The sequence below is a fragment of the Pelodiscus sinensis genome, chromosome 2 (assembly GCF_049634645.1).
Source record: "Pelodiscus sinensis isolate JC-2024 chromosome 2, ASM4963464v1, whole genome shotgun sequence".
NCBI lineage: Eukaryota > Metazoa > Chordata > Testudines > Trionychidae > Pelodiscus > Pelodiscus sinensis.
The window spans coordinates 1529516-1555221 of record NC_134712.1 but is presented as its reverse complement, the minus strand read 5'-3'; the positions used below and the strand labels follow the sequence as shown (position 1 = coordinate 1555221).

The 25706-nt window shown below is 48.9% G+C and overlaps 1 protein-coding gene across 4 annotated transcripts in view; it reads left to right on the top strand.

Moving 5' to 3' along the window:
* LOC102447856 (uncharacterized) overlaps positions 1–25706 on the top strand; it is an 88937-nt gene that overhangs the window by 10603 nt on the left and 52628 nt on the right. For all 4 annotated transcript variants that reach the window (XM_075919944.1, XM_075919943.1, XM_075919946.1 and 1 more), the window contains 4 exons: positions 3894–3985; positions 4177–4474; positions 20078–20238; positions 20757–21054. In XM_075919944.1, the coding sequence (XP_075776059.1) occupies positions 3894–3985; positions 4177–4474; positions 20078–20238; positions 20757–21054 (849 nt within the window). The remainder of the gene's footprint in view (positions 1–3893; positions 3986–4176; positions 4475–20077; positions 20239–20756; positions 21055–25706) is intronic.

Below are 25706 nucleotides of genomic sequence, written 5' to 3'. Positions count from 1 at the left end.
AATAGAGTTTAAAGAGAAGCTAGATAATTTCATGGAGGTTAGGTCCATAAAAGGCTATTAGCCAGGGGATAAAATGGTGTCCTTGGCCTCTGTTTTTCAGAGGTTGGAGAGAGATGGCAGGAGACAAATCGCTCGATCATTGTCTTTGGTCCACCCTCTCTGGGGCACCTGGTGCTGGCCACTGTTGGTAGACAGGATACTGGGCTAGATGGACCTTTGGTCTGACCCAGTACGGCCGTTCTTATGTTCTTATCACTTCCTTTGATCTGAGGAAGTGGGGCTGTCCCACGAAAGCTCATCACCTAGTAAACCATCTTGTTAGTCTTTAAAGTGCTGCATAGTCCTGTCTTTTCTTAGGGGTACTTGAGAGAAGTCTGTGGGGGATATGTCAACACAACTGAAATTTGGAGAAAACTGAATATTTGTTTTAAATTTTACAGCGTTTTATTAATTTTGTACTTTTTATCCCCAAAACTTTCATTGCCTACCTGGCTATGATTAAGTTGTTTAAACAAATGCGTTGCAATGGTAGAAAAAATTTGTGTGTCTGAAAACTGGAGGTACTTAGATTTTTTTTTAAAGGGGTACTTTACAAAAAAAGGTTGAGAAACACTGGCCTACAGTAGTGAATGCTGGAGTAAAGGAAATAGATTGAGAAGTTAAAACTGGAAAATAACAAGTTAAAAAGAAAAGTTAGATGTTTTCAAGATGCCAGGGTGTGATGAAATGTATCCTGGAATACTTAAGGAGCTGATTGAGGAGGTATCTGAGCCATTACCTATCATCCTTGGAAAATCATGGAAGAAGGGAGAGATTCCAGAAGACTCGAAAAGGGCAATTATAGTGGTCATCTATAAAAAGGGAAATAACGACAACCCAGGATTCTACAGAGCAGTTTAGCTTAACTTAAAGGAATCTCTTTGCAAACATTTGGAAGATAAAAATGTGATAAGTAATGGTGGATTTGTCAAGAACAAATCTTGTCAAACCAACCTGATAGCTTTCTTTGATAGGATAACGAGTCTTGTGGAAAAGGGGGAAGCGGTAGATATGGTATCCCTGGACTTGAGTAAAGTATTTGATACAATCCTGCATGAGCTTCTTAGAAATAAACTAGGGAGATACAGTCTAGATGGGGTTACTATAAGGTGGGTGCATAACTGGTTGGATAGCTGTTCCCAGAGAGTAGTTATCGATGGTTCACAGTCATGTTGGAAGGGCATAACAAGTGGGCTTCCACAGAGATCAGTTTTGGTACCAGTTCTATTCAATAACTTCATCAACAATTGAGATGATGGCATAGAGCCGCGTTTCTCAAACTGTGGGTCCTGACCCCCCGGAGGGTCCTGAGCAACTTAGAGGGCGGGTCACAAAGTTTGAGAACCACTGGCATAGAGAATGCTTATCAAGTTTGCAGATGATACCAAGACGAGAGAGGTTGCAAGTGCTCTGGAGGATAGGATTACAGTTCATAATGATCTGGACAAACTGGAGCAATGGTCTGACGTAAACAGGATGAAGTTTAATAAGGACAAATGCAAAGTGCTCCACTTAGGAAGAAACAATCAGTTTCACACACACAGAATGGGAAGGGACTGTCTGGGAAGGAGTCCTGCCGAAGGAGATCTAGGGGTCATTAGTATGAGCTTATAGTGTGAAACGGTTGCAAAAAGAAAAAGCAAATATCATTCTTGGATACATTAACAGGAGTGTTGTAAACAAGGCAAGAGAAGTCATTCTTGCCTTCTCCTCTATGCTGATTAGGCCTCAGTTGGAGTATTGTGTCCAAATCTGGGTGCCACATTTCAGTAAAGACATGGAGAAACTGGAGAAGAACAATAAAAATGATTGAAGTTCTAGAAAACATGGCCTGTGAGGGTAGATAAGAAGAACTGAGAAGCACTGGGTTTGTTTAGAGTGGAAATAGACTGAGAGGGGACATGGTAACAGCTTTCAAGTACCTAAAATTATGTTACAAGGAGGAGGGAGAAAAATTAAGCTGCTTAACCTTTGATGATAGGACAAGAAGCAATGGGCTTAAATTGCAGGAAGGGAGGCTTAGGTTGGACATTAGGAAAAACTTCCTACCTGTCAGGATGGTTAAATATTGGAATAAATTGCCTGGGGAGGTTGTGGATTATCCAACAGTGGAGATATTTAAGAGCAAGTTAGACAGACATTTGTCAGGGATGGTCTAGATAGTGCTTTGTCCTGCCATGAGTGCTGGAGACTGGACTTGATGACCTCTCAACGTCTTGTATGCTATGATGCTACAGTTCTATATTTAATCCTAGGTGTGAATGTGCTGGGTTTTCAAAGTTTATTATTTGCCTTTTTACAAAACTTCTGAAATGTACTTTACCTAAATAACTAACGTGTGCTCTCAACCCTAACTATACTAGCTGTACTTCTAATAACAGAGAAACTAGAAAGACTTGACTAAAGAGTCTCAACTTTAACTTTCGAATGCTCTTTGGCTGAACGTTTCTGAGAATCCCATAATTTGATTGGTGTACAAAGCCTGATTGCCCCATGGAGAAGGACCCGAATGGAAGGATCTAGACTCTTAGGGTGTGTCTACACTGCACCCGTAGGTTGGACATGCATTTGGGGAGCCGGTGGGGGAAATGCATGTAGTTGGTTATCAGTTAATTGTGTAGGGATGTCAAAGTGTAGTCGACTACACAATGAACCAGTAACCAACTACATGCATTTCCCTTCCCCACTCGGTGTCTTTGTTTCAGAGGCAGCAAAGGCAGGAGGAGGAAGCTGGTGCCTGTGGGGAGCTGGCTTTTTAGCTGGCTCCCCATGAGCACTAGATCCTGTGGAGCCACCTGACCCCTTCCCCACCTCCGTGCTGCTCCCTCTAGTAGAGAGGCAGCAGCGTGGAGGGTGAAGGGTGCAGGCAGGAACCAATACATGCGGGGAGCCAAGTTTTAAGCCAGCTTCCCCCATGTGCCTGTTCCTAAGGGCTGCCTTCCCTCTCTTACTGCCTCCCAGAGAGGGAGAGGGGGCCAAGCAGGAGCCATTGCTCTGTGAGAGACGAGTTAAGAGGATTCCCCACAAGCAACAGCTCTACAGAGCTACCTGCCCTGCCTCCCTGAGTTGCTGCCTCTATCAGAGGCAGCAGCACGGGGCGGGGGGACAGGGGAGGGTGCCACAGAGCTGCCACTGTTTGTGGCGGGCTGGCCTCACTATGGTCAGAGGCTGCTTGGGTGGATGCTGGCGCTTTCTCTGTCCTCTGGGAGCTCGGGTCCCCCACGGACAGGGACTGCTGCCAGGTGCCCAGGCTCACTGTGGACAGAGGCTGCTCTTTTGGATGGTGCTGCAGCCTCTGTCTGTGGGGAGTTCGGGCCCTCTGCAGACAGGGGCTGCTGCTGCCCCACTCTGCTGCCTCTGTCTCAGATGCAGCGGCGCGGGTTGGCAGGTGGGAGCCAATCTCCCTGAGGATCCTGTTTTTAAACCAGCTCTCCTTGCAGACAGGTTCCGCCAGCCATCCTGCGCTGCTGCCTCTGATACAGAGGCAACAGAACAGGGCGACTGGGACTCCCATGGAGTTCACTGCCTGCCATTCCTGCCCCCAGGGTCTATAGAATCATTGTGGAATCACTACATTTTGATACAGTTACACAATTATTAAATTAATCTACGTCTAACCTCCTCAGTGGAAACTAATCAGAAGAGATAGTGCAGTGGGCAGAGGAGGGGGATAGATTGTCAGGCACCCTGGTTCCAGCCACAGGTTTGCCCCACACCCGCTTCAGGATCTTAGACAACTGGCTGCTCCCTGTGTCTCAGTTTCCTTCTTGGAAAAATCAGGCCCAGCCGTGGGTGGGAGGTGCCACCTGAACTGCGCCATGACCGTAGCTGATTTTGATCTCCTGTGTTGGCAGTGCGAGGATGGCGCTTCTCTGGTGCCTGTGGATGGTGATTGGGATCCTCGCAGAGCCTGGGGTCTCTCAGGACTGCACCCCAACGCCAGGGGGTAAGGAGCTGGCACAGTGACGTGCCCTGTTACGTTACACCCCAGTCCCTGCTGCCCGCATGGCCCTGAGACCCACTGTGAACCTGGCTCTCACACAGTGCCTGGTTCTAATGTCATTTGGGATGAAAGCCATCCCGAGGCCCTGGCGATGGGCTCATCCCACCTCCCCTCTTCTCGCCCTCTGATTCCAGCTCAGAACCTGGCGCTGCAACGTACGGCCAATCAGTCGTCCACGTATGAGGACAACACTGGGATATCCGTGCCTGCAAGGGCCGTGGACGGAAAACGTGATGGGTATCAAGATCAGGGCTCCTGCAGCCACACCAAGCTCGACAGAGAGCCGTGGTGGAGCGTGGACTTGGGCAGCCGGTATTCTGTTTCCATGGTGATTGTGAAGAACAGGGAAGACAAGTGTTGTTGGGAGAGACTGAAGGGGGCCCAGATCTACGTGGGAGACTCCCAGAATTACCATGAACTCAGCAACGCCATGTGAGTTACTTCTCCATTGTCTGCAGTGAGCTGAGTCCTCCAAGCTCAGGCACGGGGGTCGGGTCTCTTTGGCAGCCAGGCGGCCTGATCCCTCTAAGCTGCCTGAGGCGGAGAGTGCTTTGCAGGTGGGGCAGAGGCCTAGCCACAGCTGGGCCAGGGTGGGTGCAGCCCCACCCGCTTGGCTTCCTGGCCCAGGCAACTCTCAGCTGTAGGGTAAACAGAGTGGCACTGTCTTTCCCGAGTTGCTGGAGGTGCAGGACTCCCGTTCTGTCCCAGGGCTCATCCCCTCTTTGCCCCACCTCCACGGCCACTTTCCATTCCTGGCCCCCTGCTTCCTGTCCAATTTTGCCTCTTTTGCTAGATGTGCCCTTCCCCCCACCTCTTTCTGCCCCCGCTGCTCCTTATAGGGAGCAGGTGACTGGCTATAGGGGAGGTTAGCCACTGGTTCCTCCACTTCTGCCCCAGGATCTAGTCCTCCTCTTCCATTCCCTCCCCCTCTGGGGGCTGGCACATCCCCACTGTGTCTGCTGGCCCCAGAGGCCTGAGTGCCCCTGCTCTGAGAGCCCTGGACAGGCATCTCCTCCAGCCTCACCAAGTCCCATATGGCAGGTCGACTGGTGGCACCAGCTCCAGCCTGAGCCATGAAGGGTGGGAAGGGTTGGGAGCTCAGGCCCTCCTGGGGAAATTGCACGGACAGGGCAACGCCAGCCTGACTAGGGAAGCTCAGAGCCCCCCCCTCCACTATGATACCCACTCCCCACCATCCTCCCCCTGCCCTCCAGCACCCCCTGCATGCTGCAGAAGAACTGAGAGTGGATGGGGGGGCACTGAGTGAGTGGGATGCAGCTGGTTAGGGGGCTGCCTGAGGATTCTGAGCACCCATTGTATTTTGTCACTCCTCTTGTGCCTGCTGAGCCCACAATCTCTGCGCGTGCCAGCGTGCCTGTTAGACACGTGTCCAGCCTTGACTCAAGGGCCCAGGGGACAGAGAATCCATCATCTTCCCCAGTAATTAGTGTTGGGGGAAACCGCCCTTGCTGATAGCAATGTGAACCTGGGTAGTTCTTGGAGTGCTTGCTCATACGTGTTCCAGTTGAGTTGTGTACGCACTGCTTACGCAACTACTGGACGTTTTTCCCTAGCTGCGACCCTTGGGCTGGCTGTGGAGCTCCCGGGAACGGTGCTGGTGCTGCACACTGTGTGTGACGCTGCCGACCCAAGCACCCCTCAGTTCCTTCCTACCGCCATCGACGGCTGTTGGAGCTCGTGGCTCTCTTGCTTTGCAAGTCCCTCGTATCCCTCGCTCAACCAGCTCTGTGCTGGCTGTCCGGTTAGATTAGTAGTTGTTCACTTAGGGGTGGGGTTAGTAGCTGGAGGTGAAGGGGATTTCCCCTTCCAGCCCATGTTCTCTTCGGGGCCCAGGACAGGTCAAGGTCCCAGGTCTTCAAACCCTGCAGGTCTTGCCTTAAGTCTCTGCCAACAAGTGACCCCCACGACTTGTGTCTCCGGTGCCTGGGGAAAGGCCACTGGATGGACAAGTGAGATCTGCAAGGCCTTCAGGCCCTGCACCAGAAAGGAGTGGGACTTTTGCTTGAAGCAGCTCCTCATGGAATCTGCTTTGAGATCTCAGATGGAGAATCCGGTGCCAAGTGCTTCAGTGCACAACACGCCTCCTTTGGATCCAGGAGTGGCAGTAAAAAGGAAACCCCTTGGTACCACTGCTCCCCTGCGGCATCCACCTGGCGCTACTCTCACTCCCCGGCACAGCCTTCCTAAGCGGCCAGGTCCTCAGCGTTGGCGTGTCCATCACCGGCCGCTCCCTCTGTACCTGTGGTGTTGGCAGCCCCTTAGTGTTCCTGGACACACGGCACCGAACCGCCCTGCCCTTCCTATGCACCAAGTCCCATCCTCTTGGAGTCTCCGAGGGGTGAACCGTTGGCGATGGGCCTGTCCTTCCCACAGGACACCTTCGAGGCCATACGAGGCCTCAACGAGATGACGCAGTCCCCATGGTGGGACAAGGCCTTCACTTCCCAGCAGCCTTTACGGGGGAATCTGGCCACGATAGTCCCACCAATTCCAGCCCCTGCCTGACTTGCCGCATCAGTCACACTTGCGGCATTGCTCTCGCAGCCGGTCCCCTTGGAGCCGTTCTCCCTCCAGGGCTTCTTTGGAGAGCAGATCTTGTCGGCTTCAGGGTCTTCGCAACGCTCCAGCTGTGCCTGTGGATGACATCAAGAGGCCTCACGGTGCCGCTCAAGTTCTGCCTTGTCCGGGAATTGTCAGTGTTCCCCTTCATCTTGGTACCGTTTTCCAGCACAGAGGGGATTTCCCGGCACTGTACCGAGGTCTGGCATCGCTCTGCAGAGTACGGACCTTCGCCCCATTGCTGCTATTTGGAGTGTGCGTCTTCGTCCCAGCACCGGCCTTTGACGCAGTACTCTCAGCACTGGTCCCAGGCTCCGTGTTGGTCCCGCTCTTCAAGCCACTCCAGGTCTCAATGCCTGTCCTCATCTCTGCGCCGGTCCCAGTCTTTGCCCCGGTCCCAGTCAGCACCAATCTCAGTCACTCCACCAGCCATCTCCACTCCGTCTGGCACAGACTGGAACTGCTGTGCTGTAGCCGTCTCACTCAGGGTTCACCTTGATGCCCACAGAGTCCACCGAAGTGGCAACTTTGTCCCCTTTAGAGTAGGGGTGCGCAGCCTTCTGTGATCTGCGACCTCTGAGCCACAGGGGCCGTCAACGGCCGGGCCCAGCCCCCGAATGGCTGGATCTAAATGCCGCGACCTTTTCCCCTCTGCCCGTGCCCCGGGATGACATCAGCGAGCCCTTGGGGGTTAGAACTATAGAATCAAAGAGCTGGAAGAGACGTCAGGAGTCATCAACTCCAGCTCCCTGCCCAAGGCAGGACCAACCCCGACTCCATGAACCCGGCCAGGGCTTTGTCAAGCCAAGGGCAAATCTAGTGCCCAACTATAAAAAGGGAAAGAACAACCCAGGAAACTACAGACCAGTCAGTTTAACTTCTGTGCCAGGGAAGATAATGGAGCAAGTAATTAAGGAAATCATCTGCAAACACTTGGAGGGTGGTAAGGTGTTAGGGACCAGCCAGCATGGATTTGTAAAGAACAAATCATGTCAAACCAATCTGATAGCTTTCTTTAATAGAATAATGAGTCTTGTGGATAAGGGGGAAGCAGAGGATGTGGTATACCTAGACTTTAGTAAGGTATTTGATACGGTCTCACATGATCTTATCAATACACTAGGCAAATACAACTTAGATGGGGCTACTATAAGGTGGGTGCATCTCTGAGTATGGTTATCCAGCCAGTTAGTAGTTATTAATGGTTCACAATCCTGCTGGAAAGGTATAACAAGTGGGGTTCAACAGGGGTCTGTTTTGGGACTGGCTCTGTTCAATATCTTCATCAACAATTTACAAAAGTGGCACAGAAAGTATACTTATTAAGTTTGCAGGTGATACCAAGCTGGGAGGGGTTGCAACTGCTTTGGAGGATAGGGTCATCATTCAAAATGATCTGGACAAATTGGAGAAATGGTCTAAGGTAAACAGGATGAAGTTTAATAAAGACAAATGCAAAGTGCTCCACTTAGGACGGAACAATCCGTGTCACACATACAGAATGGGAAGCAACTGTCTAGGAAGGAGTACGGCAGAAAGGGACCTAGGGGTTATTGTGGACCACCAGCTAAATATGAGTCAACAGTGTGATGCTATTGCATAAAAAGCAAACATGATTCTGGGCTGCATTAACAGGTGTGTTGTGAGCCAGACACGAGAAGTCATTCTTCCACTCTACTCTGCGCTGCTTAGGCCTCAGTTGGAGTATTGTGTCCATTTCTGGGCACCTCATTTCAAGAAAGATGTGGAGAGATTGGAGAAGGTCCAGAGAAGAGCAACAAGAATGATTAAAGGTCTAGAGAACATGATCTATGAGGGAAGGCTGTGTTTTTTAGTTTAGAAAAGAGAAGATTGAGGGGGGACATGATAGCAGTTTTCAGGTATCTAAAAGGGTGTCCCAAGGAGGTGGGAGAAAACTTGTTCATCTTGGCCTCTGAGGATAGATCAAGAAGCAATGGGCTTAAACTGCAGCAAGGGAGGTTTAGGTTGGACATTAGGAAAAAGTTCCTAACTGTCAGGAGGGTCAAACTCTGGAATAAATTGCCCAGGGAGGTTGTGGAATCCCCATCTCTGGAGAGATTTAAGAGTAGGTTAGATAAATGTCTATCAGGGATGGTCTAGTCAGTACTTGGTCCTGCCCTGGGGGCAGGGGACTGGACTCGATGACCTCTTGAGGTCCCTTCCAGTCCTAGTATTCTATGATTTTGTGATTCTAAGCCGAGTCTTAAAAACCCCTAGGGATGGAGATTCCACCCCCTTCCTAGGGAACCCAGCCCAGTGCTTCACCACCCTCTTAGTGAAATAGTTTTTCCTAATATCCAACCTAGACCTCCCGCACCACAGCTTGAGACCTTTGGTCCTTGTTCTGCCATCTGTCACTACTGAGAACAGCCTCTCTCCATCCTCTTTGGAACCTCCCTTCAGGAAGTTGAAGGCTGCTGTCAAATCCCTCCTCACTCTTCTCTTCTGCAGACTACATAAACTGAAATCCATCAGCCTCTCCTCATAGATCATGTGCTCTAGCCCCCTAATAATTTTGGTTGCCTTCTGCTGGACCCTCTCCAATGCATCCACGTCCTTTCTATAGTGGCGGCGGAGGGGGAGAGGCAGAACTGGACACAATACTGTAGATCTGGCCTCACCAGAACTGAATAAAGGGGAATAATCACTTCTCTAGATCTGCTGTCAATGCTCCTCCTAATATGTTGTTAGCCTTCTTGGCTATGAAGGCTCACTGTTGTCTCATATCCATCTTGTCATCCATTTTAATCCCCAGGTCCTTTTCTGCTGAACTGCTATTTAGCCAATCGGTCCCCAGCCTGTAACAATGCCTTGGATTCTTCTGTTCCAAGGGCAGAACCCTACACTTGTCCTTGTTGAACCTCATCACATTTCTTAGGCCCAATCCCCTAATCTGTCTAGGTCACTCTGGACTCTATCCCTGCCCTCCAGCATATCTACCTCTCCCCCTACCTTAGTGTCATCCACAAACTTCCTGAGGGTGAAATCCATCCCCTGATCCAGGTCATTAATAAAGATGTTGAACAAAACCAGCCCTAGAACCGATCCTTGGGGCACTCTGCTAGAAACCGACCACCAACCTGACATCAAACCATTAATCACTACCCATTAGGCCCGATAGTCTAGCCAGCTTTCTATCCATCTTACAGTGCATTTATCCAATCCATACTTCCTTAACTTGCTGTCAAGAATATTGTGGGAGACTGTATCAAAAGCTTTGCTAAAGTCAAGGTCTATCACATCCACTGATTTTCCCATATCCACAGAGCCAGTTACCTCATCATAGAAGCTAATCAGATTGGTTAGGTATGACTTTCCCTTAATGGATCCATGTTGACTACTTTCCCCTCTTCCAAGTGCTTCAAAATTGATTCCTTGAGGATCCTTTCCATGATTTTTCCGGGGATTGAGATAAAAGCTGACTGGTCTGTAGTTCTCTGGATTGTTCTTCCCTTTTTTAAAAATGGGCACTACATTTGCCTTCTTCAAATCATACGAGATCTCTCCCGATCTCCATGAGTTTTCAAAGATAATGGCCAAAGGCTCTTCAATGACATTTGTGTATGTCTAGCTTTTCTAAATAGTTCCTAACCTGTTCTTTCTCTACCAAGGGCTGCCCACCCCCTTCCCATATTGTGTTACCTAGTGCATTAGTCTGGGAGCTCACCTTGTCTGTGAAGACAGAGGCAAAGAAAGCATTGAGTACTTCAGCTTTTCTTACATCATCTGTCACTAGGTTACCTCCCTCATCCAGTAAGGGCTCCTCACCCTCTCTGATCACCCTCTTATTGCTAACATGCTTATAGAAACCTTTCTTGTTATCCTTCACGTCCCTTGCTAGCTGCAATTCGAATTGCGTTTTTGCCTTCCTGATAACTACCCTGCATTCTCGAGCAATATATTTATACTCCTCCCTAGTCATCTGTCCTAGTTTCCACTTCTTGTTAGCTTCCTTTTTGTGTTTAAGTTCACCAATGATTTCCCCAGTAAGCCAGTCTGGTCGCCTACCATATGTATTTTTCTTACTGTGCATCGAGATGGTTTCTTTTTGTGCCTTTAAGCCTTCTTTAAACTACTTCCAGCTCTCCTGGACTCCTCTCCCCTTCGTGTAAGCATCCCAGAGAATCCTGCTCATCAGTTCTCTGAGGGAGTCAAAATCTGCTTTTTTGAAGTCCAAGGTGTGTATTTTACTACTCTCTTTTCTTCCTTTGGTCAGGGTCCTGAAATCTACCATCTCATGTTCACTGTTTCCCAGGTTGTCACCCACCTCCACTTCCCCTACTAGTTCCTCCCTGTTTGTGAGCAGCAGCTCAAGCTGCTCATGGCCTTGGTCGGTTCCTTCAGCACTTGTACCAAGAAGTTATCCCCAACATTCTCCAAAAACATCCTGGGTTGTCTGTGTCGTGCTGTATTGGTCTCCCAAGAGAGGTCAGGGTTGCGCATCACTGCCTTAGACATTCCACCAGGACCAGGGCATGTTGCCTGCTGCTTCCTTCCCTTCCCAGGGCCCCTATGGTGACATCTACTCACCCCCTTTTTCTGAGCCAGGAACAGCTGTGACACCTCCTCCCGAGGACCAGCAGGGTACTCCACACATCCCACTGGACCAGTCAGGGCCCCTACAACCTATGGGGCCTCCTCTGGTGGCCTCCTCAAGTTCCTGCCCTGATGAAGCAGTGGCATGCACATCTGTGACAGCCTCTCCTCCTATGGAGTATAGGACACTTCAGAACTTCCTCTGCATAGTGGCCATTACATCAGCCTCCAGGTGGAGAAGGCAGAGGAACAAGATGATCTGATAATAGATATCCTGGCTCCTCAGGACTCTTCCCAGCTGGCTCTACCCACCACAAGGCCATATTGGTGTTGGCCAAGATTGTCTGGCAGACCCCTGCCTCCCCACCCCCAACTGCCAAGGGAGTAGAAACAGAAGTACTTTGTCAAAGGGTTCACATAGCTTTTCACCCACCTTCTACTGAGTTCCAGAACTGAACACTGTACTCCCATTGGGGCCTAATCAGTGCCGGGTACAGTAGAAGAATGACTTCTCGTATCTTGCTCTCCACACTCCTGGTAGTGTATCCCAGAATAATATTTGCTTTTTTTTTTTGCAATGGTGTCACACTGTTGACTTGTATTGACCTTGTGGTTCACTATGACCCCTAGATCCTCTCCCAGCTTGGTATCATCCATAAATTTAATAAGCATATTCTCTATGCTAGTGTCTAAATCATTGATGAAGATATTGAACAGTACCAGTCCCAAAACAGACCTCTGTGGATCCCCACTTGTAGGAAGGGCAAAACATGACTGTGATCCATTAATAATGACTCTTTTAGAACGGTTATCCAGCTAGTTGTGCACCCACACACAGTAGCCCCATCTAGGTAGCATTTCCCTAGTTTCTTGATAATAATGTCCCTTTGAAAATCTGCCAACTCTTTTCAGTTGTTCCTCCTCTTTGTCTTGCTTCCAATGGAACCTTACCTACCAGCTCTTTAAGTTTACTGAAATCTGCCTTCCTGAAACCCATTGTCTCTATTTTGCTGTTCTCTTCTACCATTCCTTAAAATCATGAACTCTATGATTTCATGATCACTTTCACCCAAGCTGCCTTCCACTTTTAAATTTTCAAGCAGTTCCTCTCTATTTGTTAAAATCAAATCTAAATTTAAATGGCTGTTGTGCTCTGCCGACCAGCTGATGATCAGCTGCTTGTCGGCAGATCGGGGCAGTCTAGATGCACCGCGGTCCACAAGGAAGTCTTTGTCGACCAGCACAGGTAAACCTGGTTTCACGAGGCATACCTGCGCCGGTCAACAAAGGCTTCCGTGGTGCATCTAGACTGCCCCATCTGCTGACAAACAGCTGGTCAGCAGAGCACGGCAGCCATTTAAATTTAAATGAAGCCGCGATTATTTAAATCACGGCTTCATTTCCCTATGACGGGTAGCCTAATCTACATGCCTCTGACGACAGAGGCATGTAGTCTAGACATACCCTCTGTGTCCAAATACTCTCTTCCCCTTCCTTGAAAGGTGAACCCCATCCCTGCTTAGCAGTCCTCCTTGGAACAGCATCTCATGGTTGAAGAAGCCAAAGCCCTGCTGGTGACACCATCTTCGCAGCCAGACATTCACCTCCACTATGCACCTGTCTCTGCCTGGGCCCCTACATTTGGCAGGAAGGACTGAAGAGAATACCACCTGCGCTCCAAACTCCTTCACCCGCACTCCCAGAGCGCTTGAGTCACTCTTGATCCATGGAAGGTCACACCTGGCAGTGTCATTAGTGCCCACCTGGATGAGTAGCATGGGGTAGTAGTGGGAGGGCCAGATAACCCTTGACAATGCCCTTGTAAGATCTCAGATACGGGCCCCTGCTCGGCAGCGTACCTCCCAAGATGGCATCTACAGGTTCAGATGGGTACCTCCATCCCTGTTAGAAGAGACTCAAACCACCACTACCCTAAGCTTCCTCCTCACGGTGGTGCCTACAGACCTCCCAGCCTTGGGGGTACAAAGCTTTTCCTCATCTGCCTTAGGGGGTGATTCTTTATCTCCTGTATCCAGAATAGTGTAACAGTCCTCCAGAACCACGGTGGGAGGGTTGGGAGCAGGGGTGGAGCACTGCCTGCTGCTAGAAGTGACCAACTGCCAGTGTCTCCCCTGAGACAGCCCTCTCCTCCTCTACCTGTGATACATCAGCAGTCTTTTGTAATGGGATAGCTTCCTCAGCTGTCTCCACATGTATACTTTCAAGGAATTCCTCATGGACTCACATGCTCCTCAGCCTAGCCACCTCCTCCTGTAAGAGGTTCCTTGGGATTTCAGGGACAAGGGCTTTTACTCCTGTTGATAGAATCACAGAATCCTACCGTTGGAAGAGACATCAGGAGAGATCACTGAGTCCAGCCCCCTTCCCAAAGCAACCCCAACCCCAACTCAATCATCCCAGCCAGGGCTTTGTCAAGTTGAAACGTAAAAACCTCTAGGAATGGAGATTCCATCACCTCCCTAGGGAACCCATCCCAGTGCTTCCGCACCCGCCTAGTCAAATTCTTTTTCCTAATATACAACGTAGACCTCCCCCAGTGAAAGTATAGCTTCTTGTTCTGTCATCTGTCACCACTGAGAACAGCCTCTCTCCATCCTCTTTGGAACTCCCCTTCAGGTAGTTGAAGGCTTCTATCAAACCCATCCCTCTCGTCTCTCCTGAAGACTAAATAAGCCCAAATCCCTCAATTTTTCCTCATAAGTCATGTGCTCAAGTGCCCTAATAATTTTTGTTGCCCTACGTTGGACTTTCTCCAATGCATCCACATCCTTTCTGTAATGAGGGCCCCAGAATTGAACGCAGTACTCCCGATGTGGCCTCACCAGTGCTTCTCTGGATCTGCTGGCAATGCTTCTCCTAATGCACCTAATATGCCATTAGTCTTCTTGGCTACAATGACACACTGTATCCACTGTAACCCCCAGGTCCTTTTCTGCTGAACTACTACTTAGCAAGTCGGTCCCCAGGCTGTAACAATGCTTGGGATTCTTCCATCCCAAGTATAGGAGTCTGATCTTCATAGAATCATAGAATAATAGGACTGGAAGGGACCTCGAGAGGTCATCGAGTCCAGCCCCCCGCCCTCAAGGCAGGACCAAGCTCCGTCTACACCATCCCTGACAGATGTCTATCTAACCTGTTCTTAAATATCTCCAGAGAGGGAGATTCCACCACCTCCCTTGGCAATTGATTCCAATATTTGACCACCCTGACAGTTAGGAATTTTTTCCTAATGTCCAATCTAAACCTCCCCTGCTGCACTTTAAGCCCATTACTCCTTGTCCTGTCCTCAGTAACCAAGAGGAACAAATTTTCTCCTTCCTCCTTGTGACACCCTTTTAGATATTTGAAAACCGCTATCATGTCCCCCCTTAATCTTCTTTTTTCCAAACTAAACAAGCCCAGTTCATGAAGCCTGGCTTCATAGGTCATGTTCTCTAGACCTTTAATCATTCTTGTCGCTCTTCTCTGTACCCTTTCCAATTTCTCCACATCTTTCTTGAAATGTGGCGCCCAGTACTGGGCACAGTACTCCAGCTGAGGCCTAACTAGTGCAGAGTAGAGTGGCAGAATGACTTCACGAGTTTTGCTTACAACACACCTGTTGATACAACCTAGAATCATATTTGCTTTTTTTGCAACAGCATCACACTGTTGACTCATATTCAACTTGTGGTCCACTCTGACCCCTAGATCCCTTTCCGCCATGCTCCTTCCTAGACAGTCGCTTCCCATCTTGTATGTATGGAACTGATTGTTCCTTCCTAAGTGGAGCACTTTGCATTTCTCTTTATTAAACCTCATCCTGTTTACCTCTGACCATTTCTCTAACTTGCTAAGGTCATTTTGAATTATGTCCCTATCCTCCAAAGAAGTCGCAACCCCACCCAGTTTGGTATCATCTGCAAACTTAATAAGCGTACTCTCTATCCCAATATCTACATCATTGATGAAGATATTGAACAGTACGGGTCCCAAAACAGACCCTTGCGGAACTCCACTTGTTATCCCTTTCCAGCAGGATTTAGCACCATTAACAACAACTCTCTGACTACGGTTATCCAGCCAATTATGCACCCACCTTATCGTGGCCCTATCTAAGCTATATTTGCCTAGTTTATCAATAAGAATATCATGCGAGACTGTATCAAATGCCTTACTAAAGTCTAGGTATATGACATCCACCGCTTCTCCCTTATCCACAAGGCTCGTTATCCTATCAAAGAAAGCTATCAGATTAGTTTGGCATGACTTGTTCTTCACAAACCCATGCTGGCTATTCCCTATCACCTTCCAAGTGTTATTATCTTCTAAGTGTTTGCATATGATTTCCTTAATTACCTGCTCCATTATCTTCCCTGGGACAGACGTTAAACTGACCGGTCTGTAGTTTCCTGGGTTGTTCTTATTCCCCTTTTTATAGATGGGCACAATATTTGCCCTTTTCCAGTCTTCTGGAATCTCCCCTGTCTGCCATGATTTTTCAAAGATCATAGCTAAAGGCTCAGATACCTCCTCTATCAGCTGCTTGAGTATCCTGGGATGCATTTCATCAGGGCCTGGTGACTTGCTGACATCTAACTTTCCTAAGTGATTTTTAACTTGTTCTTTGTGTATCCTATCTTCTAAACTTACCCTCTCTCTGCTTGTATTCACTACGTTAGGCACACCTCCAGACTTCTCGGTGAAGACCGAAACAAAGAAGTCATTGAGCATCTCTGCCATTTCCAAGTTTCCTGTTACTGCTTCTCCCTCCTCACTAAGCAGTGGGCCTACCCTGTCCTTGGTCTTCCTCTTGCTTTTAATGTATTTATAAAAGGTCTTCTTGTTTCCCTTTATGCCTGTAGCTAGTTTGATCTCATTTTGTGCCTTTGCCTTTCTAATCTTGCCCCTGCATTCCTGTGTTGCTTGCCTATATTCATCCTTTGTTTTCTGTCGGCAGAGGCATGTAGATTAGACAGATCGGCAGAGGGAAATGAAGCCGCGATTAAAATAATTGCGGCTTCATTTAAATTTAAATGGCTGCCCCGCTCTGCCGATCAGCTGTTTGTCGGCAGATCGGGGCAGTCTGGACGCGCCGCGTCGACAAAGAAGCCTTTCTTGATCGGCACAGGTATGCCTCGTGAAACCAGGTTTACCTGTGCCGATCAAGAAAGGCTTCTTTGTCGACGTGGCGCGTCCAGACTGCCCCGATCTGCCGACAAACAGCTGATCGGCAGAACGGGGCAGCCATTTAAATTTAAATGAAGCCGCGATTATTTTAATCGCGGCTTCATTTCCCTCTGCCGATCTGTCTAATCTACATGCCTTCGTCGACGGAGGCATGTAGTTTAGACGTACCCTAACAGAACTACTAATAGAAGCTTCCAGATCACAGGCCCTGATTCTCATGGGGGACTTTAATCCCCCTGACATCTGCTGGGAGACCAATACAGCAGTACACAAACAATCCAGCAAGTTTTTGGAGAATTGGGGATAACTTCCTGGTACAAGTGCTGAAGGAACCGACCAGGGGTCGTGCGCAGCTTGACCTGCTGCTCACAAACAGGGAAGAGCTTGTAGGGGAAGTAGAGGTGGGTGACAACCTGGGCAGCAGTGATCATGAGATGGTCAAGTTCAAGATCCTGTCAAAAGGAAGAAAGGAGAGTAGCAAATTACACACTCTGGACTTCAGAAAAGCAGATTTTGACTCCCTCAAGGGATTGATGGGCAGAATCCCCTGAGATGCTAACATGAGGGGGAAAGGAGTCCAGGAGAGCTGGCTGTATTTTAAAGAAGCCTTATTGAAGGTGCAGGAACAATCCATCCCGATGCGCATTAAGAAAAGCAAATATGGTAGACGACCAGCTTGGCTTAGCAGTGAAATCCTTGGCAAAATTAAACACAAAAAGGAAGTTTACAAGAAGTGGAAAGTTGGATAGATGACTAGGGAGGAGTATAAATGGTATTCCTTGAGAATGCAGGGGTGTAATCAGGAAGGTGAATGCACAATTGGGACTGCAGCTAGCAAGGGATGTGAAGGGTAACACGAAAGGCTTCTACAGGCATGTTAGCAATAAGAGGGTGATCAGAGTGGGTGTGGGACCCTTACTGGATGAGGGAGGTAACCTAGTGACAGATGACGGGGGAAAGCTGAAGTACTCAATGCTTTTTTTTTTTTTGCCTCTGTCTTGATAGACAGAGTCAGCTCCCAGACGGCTGCACTAGGCAACGCAATATGGGAAAGAGTTGGGCCGCTCTCGGTGGAGAAAGAACAGGTTAAGAACTATTTAGAAAAACTAAACATACACAAATCCATGGGACCTAATCTAATGCATCCGAGGGCGCTGAGGGAGTTGGCAGCTGTCATTTCAGAACCATTGGCCATTAGTTTTGAAAACTTGTGGCAATGAGGGATGTCCTGAACGACTGGAAAAAAGCAAATGTAGGTGCTATCTTTCAAAAAGGGAAGTAACTACAGACCGGTCAGCCTCAACTTAGTTTCCAGAAAAATCATGGAGGAGATCCTCACAGAATCCATGTTGGAGAATTTAAGACTGGAAAAAGATCAGGAACAGTCAACATGGATTCACCAAGGGCAAGTCATGCCTGACCAACCTGATTGCCTTCTATGACAAGGTGAATGGCTCTGTGGATAAGGGGAAGGTGGTGGAGGTTGTGGATGTGATATACCTTGACTTTAGCAAAGCTTTTAATATGGTCTCCCACAATATTCTTGCCAGGAAGTTAAGGAAGTATTGATTGGATAAATGGACTGTAAGGTGGATAGAAAGCTCAATGGGTAGTGATCAACGGCTGGATGTCTGGTTGGCAGTCGGTGTCAAAGACAGTGTCCCCAGGATTGGTTCCAAGGCCAGTTTCTCAACATCTTTATTAAAAACCTGGATGAAGGGATGGATTGCACCCTCAGCAAGTTTGCAGATGACACTAAGCTGAGGGGAGAGGTGGACATGTAGAAGGGCAGGGATAGGGTCCAGAGTGATCTAGACAAGTTGGAGGGTTGGGCCAAAAGAAATCTGAGGAGGTTCAACAAGGACAAGTGCAGAGTCCTGCCCTTGGGTGGAAGAATCCCGATCACTGCTACAGGCGGGGGACTGACTGGCTAAGCAGCAGTTTTGCAGAAAAGGACCTGGGGATTGCAGAGGATGAGACTCTGGATGTGAGCCGACCATGTGTCCTTGTAGCCAAGCAGGCTAACGGCATATTGGGATGCATTAGTGGAGCATTGGCAGCAGATCTAGAGAAGTGATTATTCCGCTTTATTCCACGCTGGTGAGGCCACATCTAGAGTATTGAATCCAATTTTGGGGGCCCCATTACAAGAATGGGGATGCATTGGAGAAAGTCCAGTGGAAGGCAACAAAAATGATGAGGGGGATGGAGCACATGAGGGATTTGGGCTTATTTACTCTTCAGGAGTGAAGAGGGAGAGGGGATTTGAGAGCAGCCTTTAACTTCCTGAAGGGGGATTGCACAGAAGATGGAGAGAGGCTGTTCTCAGTGGTGACAGTTGATGTAATCCACTGCTCCTCATTCTAATTGTGGTCAGGGTGGGGTAGGTTGGATATTAGGAAAAACTATTTCCCCAGAAGGATGGAGAAGCCCTGGGAACAGTTTGCCAGGGAGGGAGTGGAATCTCCATCCGCGAGAGGTGTTTCTGAGCTGACTTGGCAAGCCCTGGCTGGGGTGATTGGGCTGGGGTTGGTCCTTCTGTGGGCCGGGAATTGGCTCGATGACCCCTGAGGTCTCCTCTAATCCTGTAGTTCTGGGATTCTGCAATTCTGTTTTTTCCTGTCTGAATGAGGCTGTGATGGACACTGCTGGGCAGGCTGCTTCTATTGTCATGTCCTTTCCCCCCATGCAGATACACAGAAGGGCAGGGCAGGAATCCACCCCCGGGGCCATCCCTTCCACACACACCCCCACGCTGAGGCAGGATGAAGTCACCCTAGACCAGAGCACAAACCACAGCAGTTGCTCTCCAGAGTCACATGTCGTTACTGTGTGATTGGGGGCACCTGCCACTGTCTGGGGAAGGATTTCTGCGGGGAGCAGCTCCCCCTTGGGGCTTGGCACTCGTAGCTCCCCCTTGGCACTCGTAGTCTCTTCCCTCCTGGACAAGGGAATCCTTTCCTAGGTCGTCTTGCCTGGGGCACTCCCTAAGGAGCTGCCCTGAGACCTGCAATCCTCAGGAGCGTCCTCTGTGTTCTGTGCATCCAGTGGAGCCCTCACAGCCCTTTCCTAGTGCCAGATGCCATGTAGGAAGTTGGTAGACATCCATCCATGCAGAGAATTAATGGTGCACTGTGGAGCTAGGCTGGCTCCTTTGCCTTAGGCGAGCCTGTCGCAGGGAGGCTGGGCGCCTGACCTCCTCAGGGGCCTGCTGCCCCGTGACTGCCCTGTGGCCTGTCTGAAGACTGTTATCCTACTCCCGTCAACCTTCTCTTCCTGACTAAACCCACCCAGATCCTTCCGTCTGTGCCCTGAGGCAGCTTGTCATTTCGGCTGCTGCCCATTAGAGCCTATTCCATTTTCCACATTTAAAGTGCGGGGTGGGAAGCAGGACACGGTGCTCCAGCTGAGCCCTCTCCCGGGCCAAGTAAAGTGGGTCAGTCACTGCCCACGTCTTACACACAACTCTGCCCTGACGACATCCCCGAGTGACACTCGCCCCGACCTGCTGATGGGGGGGGCCCAGGAAGGCAACTGCCCCAGGGCCTAGCGATAGAAAAGGGTTGGGCCATCGCTTTCACTACTGTGGTACCATGAGACTGGGCCAGATACTCCCTTAAGTGCTGCAGGGTCATTTAACCAGGCGCTGAGAGTTTGAATTCTTCCATTTTGTTTTGGCTTCTTGGTATTTGCTCTTTCCTTTAGCTGTGGGACCATCACCGACCCCACTGCCGGATCCCTCAGCACCATCTGCTGCAACGGGCTGGAGGGCCGCTACGTCACCATCGTCATCCCGGGCAGGGAGGAGTATCTGTCCCTGTGTGAGGTCGAGGTTCTCTCTCAGGGCTGTACCCCACCGCCAGGGGGTGAGGAACTAGAGCAATGTGACTGGAGACCTGTTCCCTTTCATGTCCCCTGTGCGTCAGCCTCTGCCTAGCGAGACAGCAGAAACCCTGGGAACATCACCCCTTCCCACTGCTGAACTGTGCATGGGCTGCAGCTGTCAGGGGTAGGTGGGAGGGGCCCCATGTGAATATCATGCCCCATGCCAGTGAGCTATGGGACAGGTGGGCTGAGAAGGGCCCTCTGGGCTGAGAGCCCAGCACCAGCCTTCTGTTGTTCCTGTCTAGGGGCCAAGTTCCTACTGTGAATCTGCCTCTCATGTGGTGCCTGGTTTGTGTGTCATTAGGGATGGTCTAGACAGTATTTGGTCCTGCCATGGGGGCAGGGGACTGGACTCGATGACCTCTCGAGGTCCCTTCCAGTCCTAGTATTCTATGATCAGGAAACAGCTCTTAAGTGTGGGAGAAAGGGCTTCTAGGGGCCCCTCCTCCCCTGATGATTGACACATCTCACCTCCTTTCTGCTCACCCTCTGATTCCAGCTCAGAACTTGGCGCTGGGGCGTCCGGCCAATCAGTCATCCACATTACTGGACAAGACTGGACAAGCTGTGCCTGGAAGAGCCGTGGATGGAAACCGTGATGGGAAGTTTGAAGTTGGCTCCTGCAGCCACACCACTCTCATAAGAGAGCCATGGTGGAACGTGGACTTGGGGAGGCGATATTCTGTCTCCATGGTGATCGTGAAGCATGGGGAAAACAAGTGTTGTGGAGTGAGATTGAAGGGTGCCGAGATCCACGTGGGGGACTCCATAGTGAACCATGGCAAGGACAACCCCATGTAAGTTGCTTCTCCATTGCCTGCAGCAAGATGAGCCCTTCCAGCTCAGGCACAAGGATTAGGTCTCATTGCCAGTCTTCTCTTCTGAGCTGCCTGAGTCTGAGTGCTGTGTTGATGGTGCACAGGCATAACCATAGGTGGGATTGGGTGGAGCATAGGTTTTCTCTTGGCCTCCAGGACCACCCAACTCTGAATTGTAGGACTGTGATGGATGGAGGGGAATTCCCCTTTTTTAGACATTCCAGCATTCAGCAACTAATGGGTTAAACCCAGAACAGTGGCTATCCAGCAAGTGCTGGCAGGAAGCCAGGAGAGCCAATGGAAAAAAAGTGAGAAAAAGCTGTGGAAAGATTAAGTAAACCTTGGGAGATGAACATGGAATGTCCAGCAATACTCATGTCTAAAATATCTACAAAGGATAGAACCTGGGAATAAGAAGTGTGAATAGATAGGGAATATGTAGTTAGATGCTATCCAGTTATCTTTCTTGTCTCTGGTTTCCACCTTCGTTACCTGAAGCAGCAACAGGCATGTTCGACGGTGAGCCTCATCCTAAGTCTGTCCTTTGGTTTAAATAAGTCATAGTCATTCATGTTTTCTATAGGCATTTCAACTGCTAAGCATCCACTGAATTGTAGCCTTCATTCCACCACTGAGCTGTGGAGATGCTGTACCCAAGGCCCTTTCAAAATTCTCTAAGAAGCCCTCTGCAGCCTCTCCTACTTTATAGACTGAATATTTCTTGGATTGGGGAGCATTCGTTGGAGCAGGGTGGTAAGTTGGTGTAGCGCGAGTGCCCGGCTTCTCAGCTTTCTCCTGTTTAAAGCACCTCAGCTCTTCCCTTTACTCAGCCTCAAAGTGATTCATTTTTTCCTCTCTCCTCCATGTCCAAACACCTCATCAGTCTGAGGATCTCCATCTCCTCTTTAGTTAGCGGTCTGCCTCCCTTAGCCCTGGTCTACACTAGTGAGTTATTTCAAAATAACCACCTGTACTTTAAATAATGAGGTATCCACACTACCAAGCCTGTTATTTTGAAATAATGGGCTGGTTATTTCAAAATAGGTATTCCTGCTTTCCTCGGGGAATAACACTTATTTCGAAATAGTTATTGCAAAATAGAATTAATGTGGACACTTTGTTGCTGCTATTTCAAAATAGCTACTCCCAGGTATGTCTATACTACCCACCTAGTTCGAACTAGCGGGGTAATGTAGGCATACCGCACTTTCAAATGAAGCCCGGGATTTGAATTTCCCGGGCTTCATTTGCATAAGCGGGGAGCCGCCATTTTTAAAACCCCGCTGGTTCGAACCCCGTGCAGCACGGCTACACGGGGCTCGAACTAGGTAGTTCGAACTAGGCTTCCTAGTTCGAACTACCGTTACTCCTCATTTCACGAGGAGTAACGGTAGTTCGAACTAGGAACCCTAGTTCGAACTACCTAGTTGGTGCCCCGTGTAGCCATGCTGCACGGGGTTCGAACCAGCGGGGTTTTAAAAATGGTTCGAACTAGCGGGGTAGTGTAGACCTACCCCCCCCCCCCCAGAGTAATTTGAAGTAATTTGAATTTGCTTCCTGGGGCTCTTAGTCGAGACAGCATGTCCACATTAAGGGAGGCTGCCTTGGACTAAGTTTGAGGCTTCACTATAGTGTGGACGCGCCATTTCAATGTTGTTATTTCAGGAGTTACTATTTCAAATGTAGATATTTCAAAATAATTTCCTACTATAGACATGCCCTTAGAGACCTCTTCACACCTTTCTGTCTGTGATATGGGAGGGGAAGGGCATCACTATCATCTCCTGGCCCCTTATGGACACCCTTCTCCCCGGACCCTCGCTATACAGGTCTGCCCGGTGGGTGAGCATCTCACCCTGATCTCGGGCCGTTTCTGCCTTGGTGTGCTGCTTTGAAAGGTTGGTTGCTCCAGGGCCACCCTGTCAGACTGCAAATGCATGCACTGGGCTGGTTCCCTGCCCTACTCTAGTCTAGGCATCCAGCTGCCCAAAAAGCTAGAAAAAAACCCAATGTTTGGTTTGGTCTCTGGCTTTGCAGGTGGAGCCCTCTGCCTGCCTTTCACCCCTCAGACAGCAACACAAAACAATCATAAATCTTCCAAACAGGCAAAAGGAGGGGGAGGGAAGTATCCCTTGGTTCACAATTGTTCCACCAGCGCTGTCACCAAATCAAGCATGTTCCCCACTCTGGCACTTCGAGTGCAGAAGGTGGAGGGTCCGCAAGAGACTTTAAAAAGACTCTGCCTCTAGAGGCATCTTCTTAAAAACTCCCCAAGGTCGCAGATTCCCTGACTGTGGGTGGGATGCTGCCACCACCCAAGTGCAAACCCCTTTTCCAAACCTAGGAAGACTCAGTTGGAAATTTCTTCCCACAGGATCCCCCAAACTTTTACCCTCCCTCAGGAGAGTAATTTCAAATAACTGACGTCTCAGGCATGTGCATCCTGCCTTGTAGGACACAGGAATCAGATCATAGTCTTCAAACAGGTGATTTCATTAACAAAACAAAGATGTATTTGGTAAAGCAGACTTTGTGGCTAGGTGTTAAAAGCAACTGAGAAAACAGATCAGAGTACAGACAATTGCTTTTAAACATCAGTTACAGAGTATGGGGACGGAGGGGAAGAGAAAGAAATGGGTTCAACACAGAGTTCACAAAACAAAACCCAAACCATGATCCCATCTCACTACACATTCCCAATCTACTCACGTTTCTGAGTAGATGGATGTAGGAGACAGATTTGTTGAGAGTCTCTGGGTTAGGTATAAAGGGGTAAAAAAACAAGGGTAATGTCATGTGTGGCAGGGTCAGTCCCACTCTTGAGCCCTTGACCCCTGTTCAGCCCACTGTCCCACAGTCTAGGAGTCACAGCATATGGCTCACTCACCTTGGTTTGAGATTTGTTGTCTCCCTGTCGTCTTTAACAAGGCTGACTCTGTTCTCTTAGCTCCTCCGATGTCTTTCTCTCTCCAAACTCCTTCTCAGCTCTACTTCCCTCACTCACAGGCAGCCCCAATTACTTTCACCTCTGCCTTAATTGATTTTGCAGCAGCCCTCCTCTGTTGCCCCTAATAAGCCAGGATTGCTGACTCTCTCTGCCTCTTTCCCCTTCATAGAATCATAGAATACTAGGACTGGAAGGGACCTCGAGAGGTCTTCGAGTCCAGCCCCCCGCCCTCAAGGCAGGACCAAGCTCCGTCTACACCATCCCTGACAGATGTCTATCTAACCTGTTCTTAAATATCTCCAGAGAGGGAGATTCCACCACCTCCCCTGGCAATTTATTCCAATATTTGACCACCCTGACAGTTAGGAATTTTTTCCTAATGTCCAATCTAAACCTCCCCTGCTGCACTTTAAGCCCATTACTCCTTGTCCTGTCCTCAGAAACCAAGAGGAACAAATTTTCTCCTTCCTCCTTGTGACACCCTTTTAGATATTTGAAAACCGCTATCATGTCCCCCCTTAATCTTCTTTTTTCCAAACTAAACAAGCCCAGTTCATGAAGCCTGGCTTCATAGGTCATGTTCTCTAAACCTTTAATCATTCTTGTCGCTCTTCTCTGTACCCTTTCCAATTTCTCCACATCTTTCTTGAAATGTGGCGCCCAGAACTGGACACAGTACTCCAGCTGAGGCCTAACTAGTGCAGAGTAGAGCGGCAGAATGACTTCACGAGTTTTGCTTACAACACACCTGTTGATACAACCTAGAAATCATATTTGCTTTTTTTGCAACAGCATCACACTGTTGACTCATATTCAACTTGTGGTCCACTATGACCCCTAGATCCCTTTCCGCCATGCTCCTTCCTAGACAGTCGCTTCCCATCTTGTATGTATGGAACTGATTGTTCCTTCCTAAGTGGAGGACTTTGCATTTCTCTTTATTAAACCTCATCCTGTTTACCTCTGACCATTTCTCTAACTTGCTACGGTCATTTTGAATTATGTCCCTATCCTCAAAGAAGTTGCAACCCCACCCAGTTTGGTATCATCTGCAAACTTAATAAGCGTACTCTCTATCCCAATATCTACATCATTGATGAAGATATTGAACAGTACGGGTCCCAAAACAGACCCTTGCGGAACTCCGCTTGTTATCCCTTTCCAGCAGGATTTAGAACCGTTAACAACAACTCTCTGACTACGGTTATCCAGCCAATTATGCACCCACCTTCTCATGGCCCTATCTAAGTTATATTTGCCTAGTTTATCAATAAGAATATCATGCAAGACCGTATCAAATGCCTTACTAAAGTCTAGGTATATGACATCCACCGCTTCTCCCTTATCCACAAGGCTCGTTATCCTATCAAAGAAAGCTATCAGATTAGTTTGGCATGACTTGTTCTTCACAAACCCATGCTGGCTATTCCCTATCACTTTATTACCTTCCAGGTGTTTGCATATGATTTCCTTAATTACCTGCTCCATTATCTTCCCTGGGACAGATGTTAAACTGACCGGTCTGTAGTTTCCTGGGTTTTTCTTATTCCCCTTTTTATAGATGGGCACAATATATGCCCTTTTCCAGTCTTCTGGAATCTCCCCTGTCGTCCATGATTTTTCAAAGATCATAGCTAAAGGCTCAGATACCTCCTCTATCAGCTCCTTGAGTATCCTGGGATGC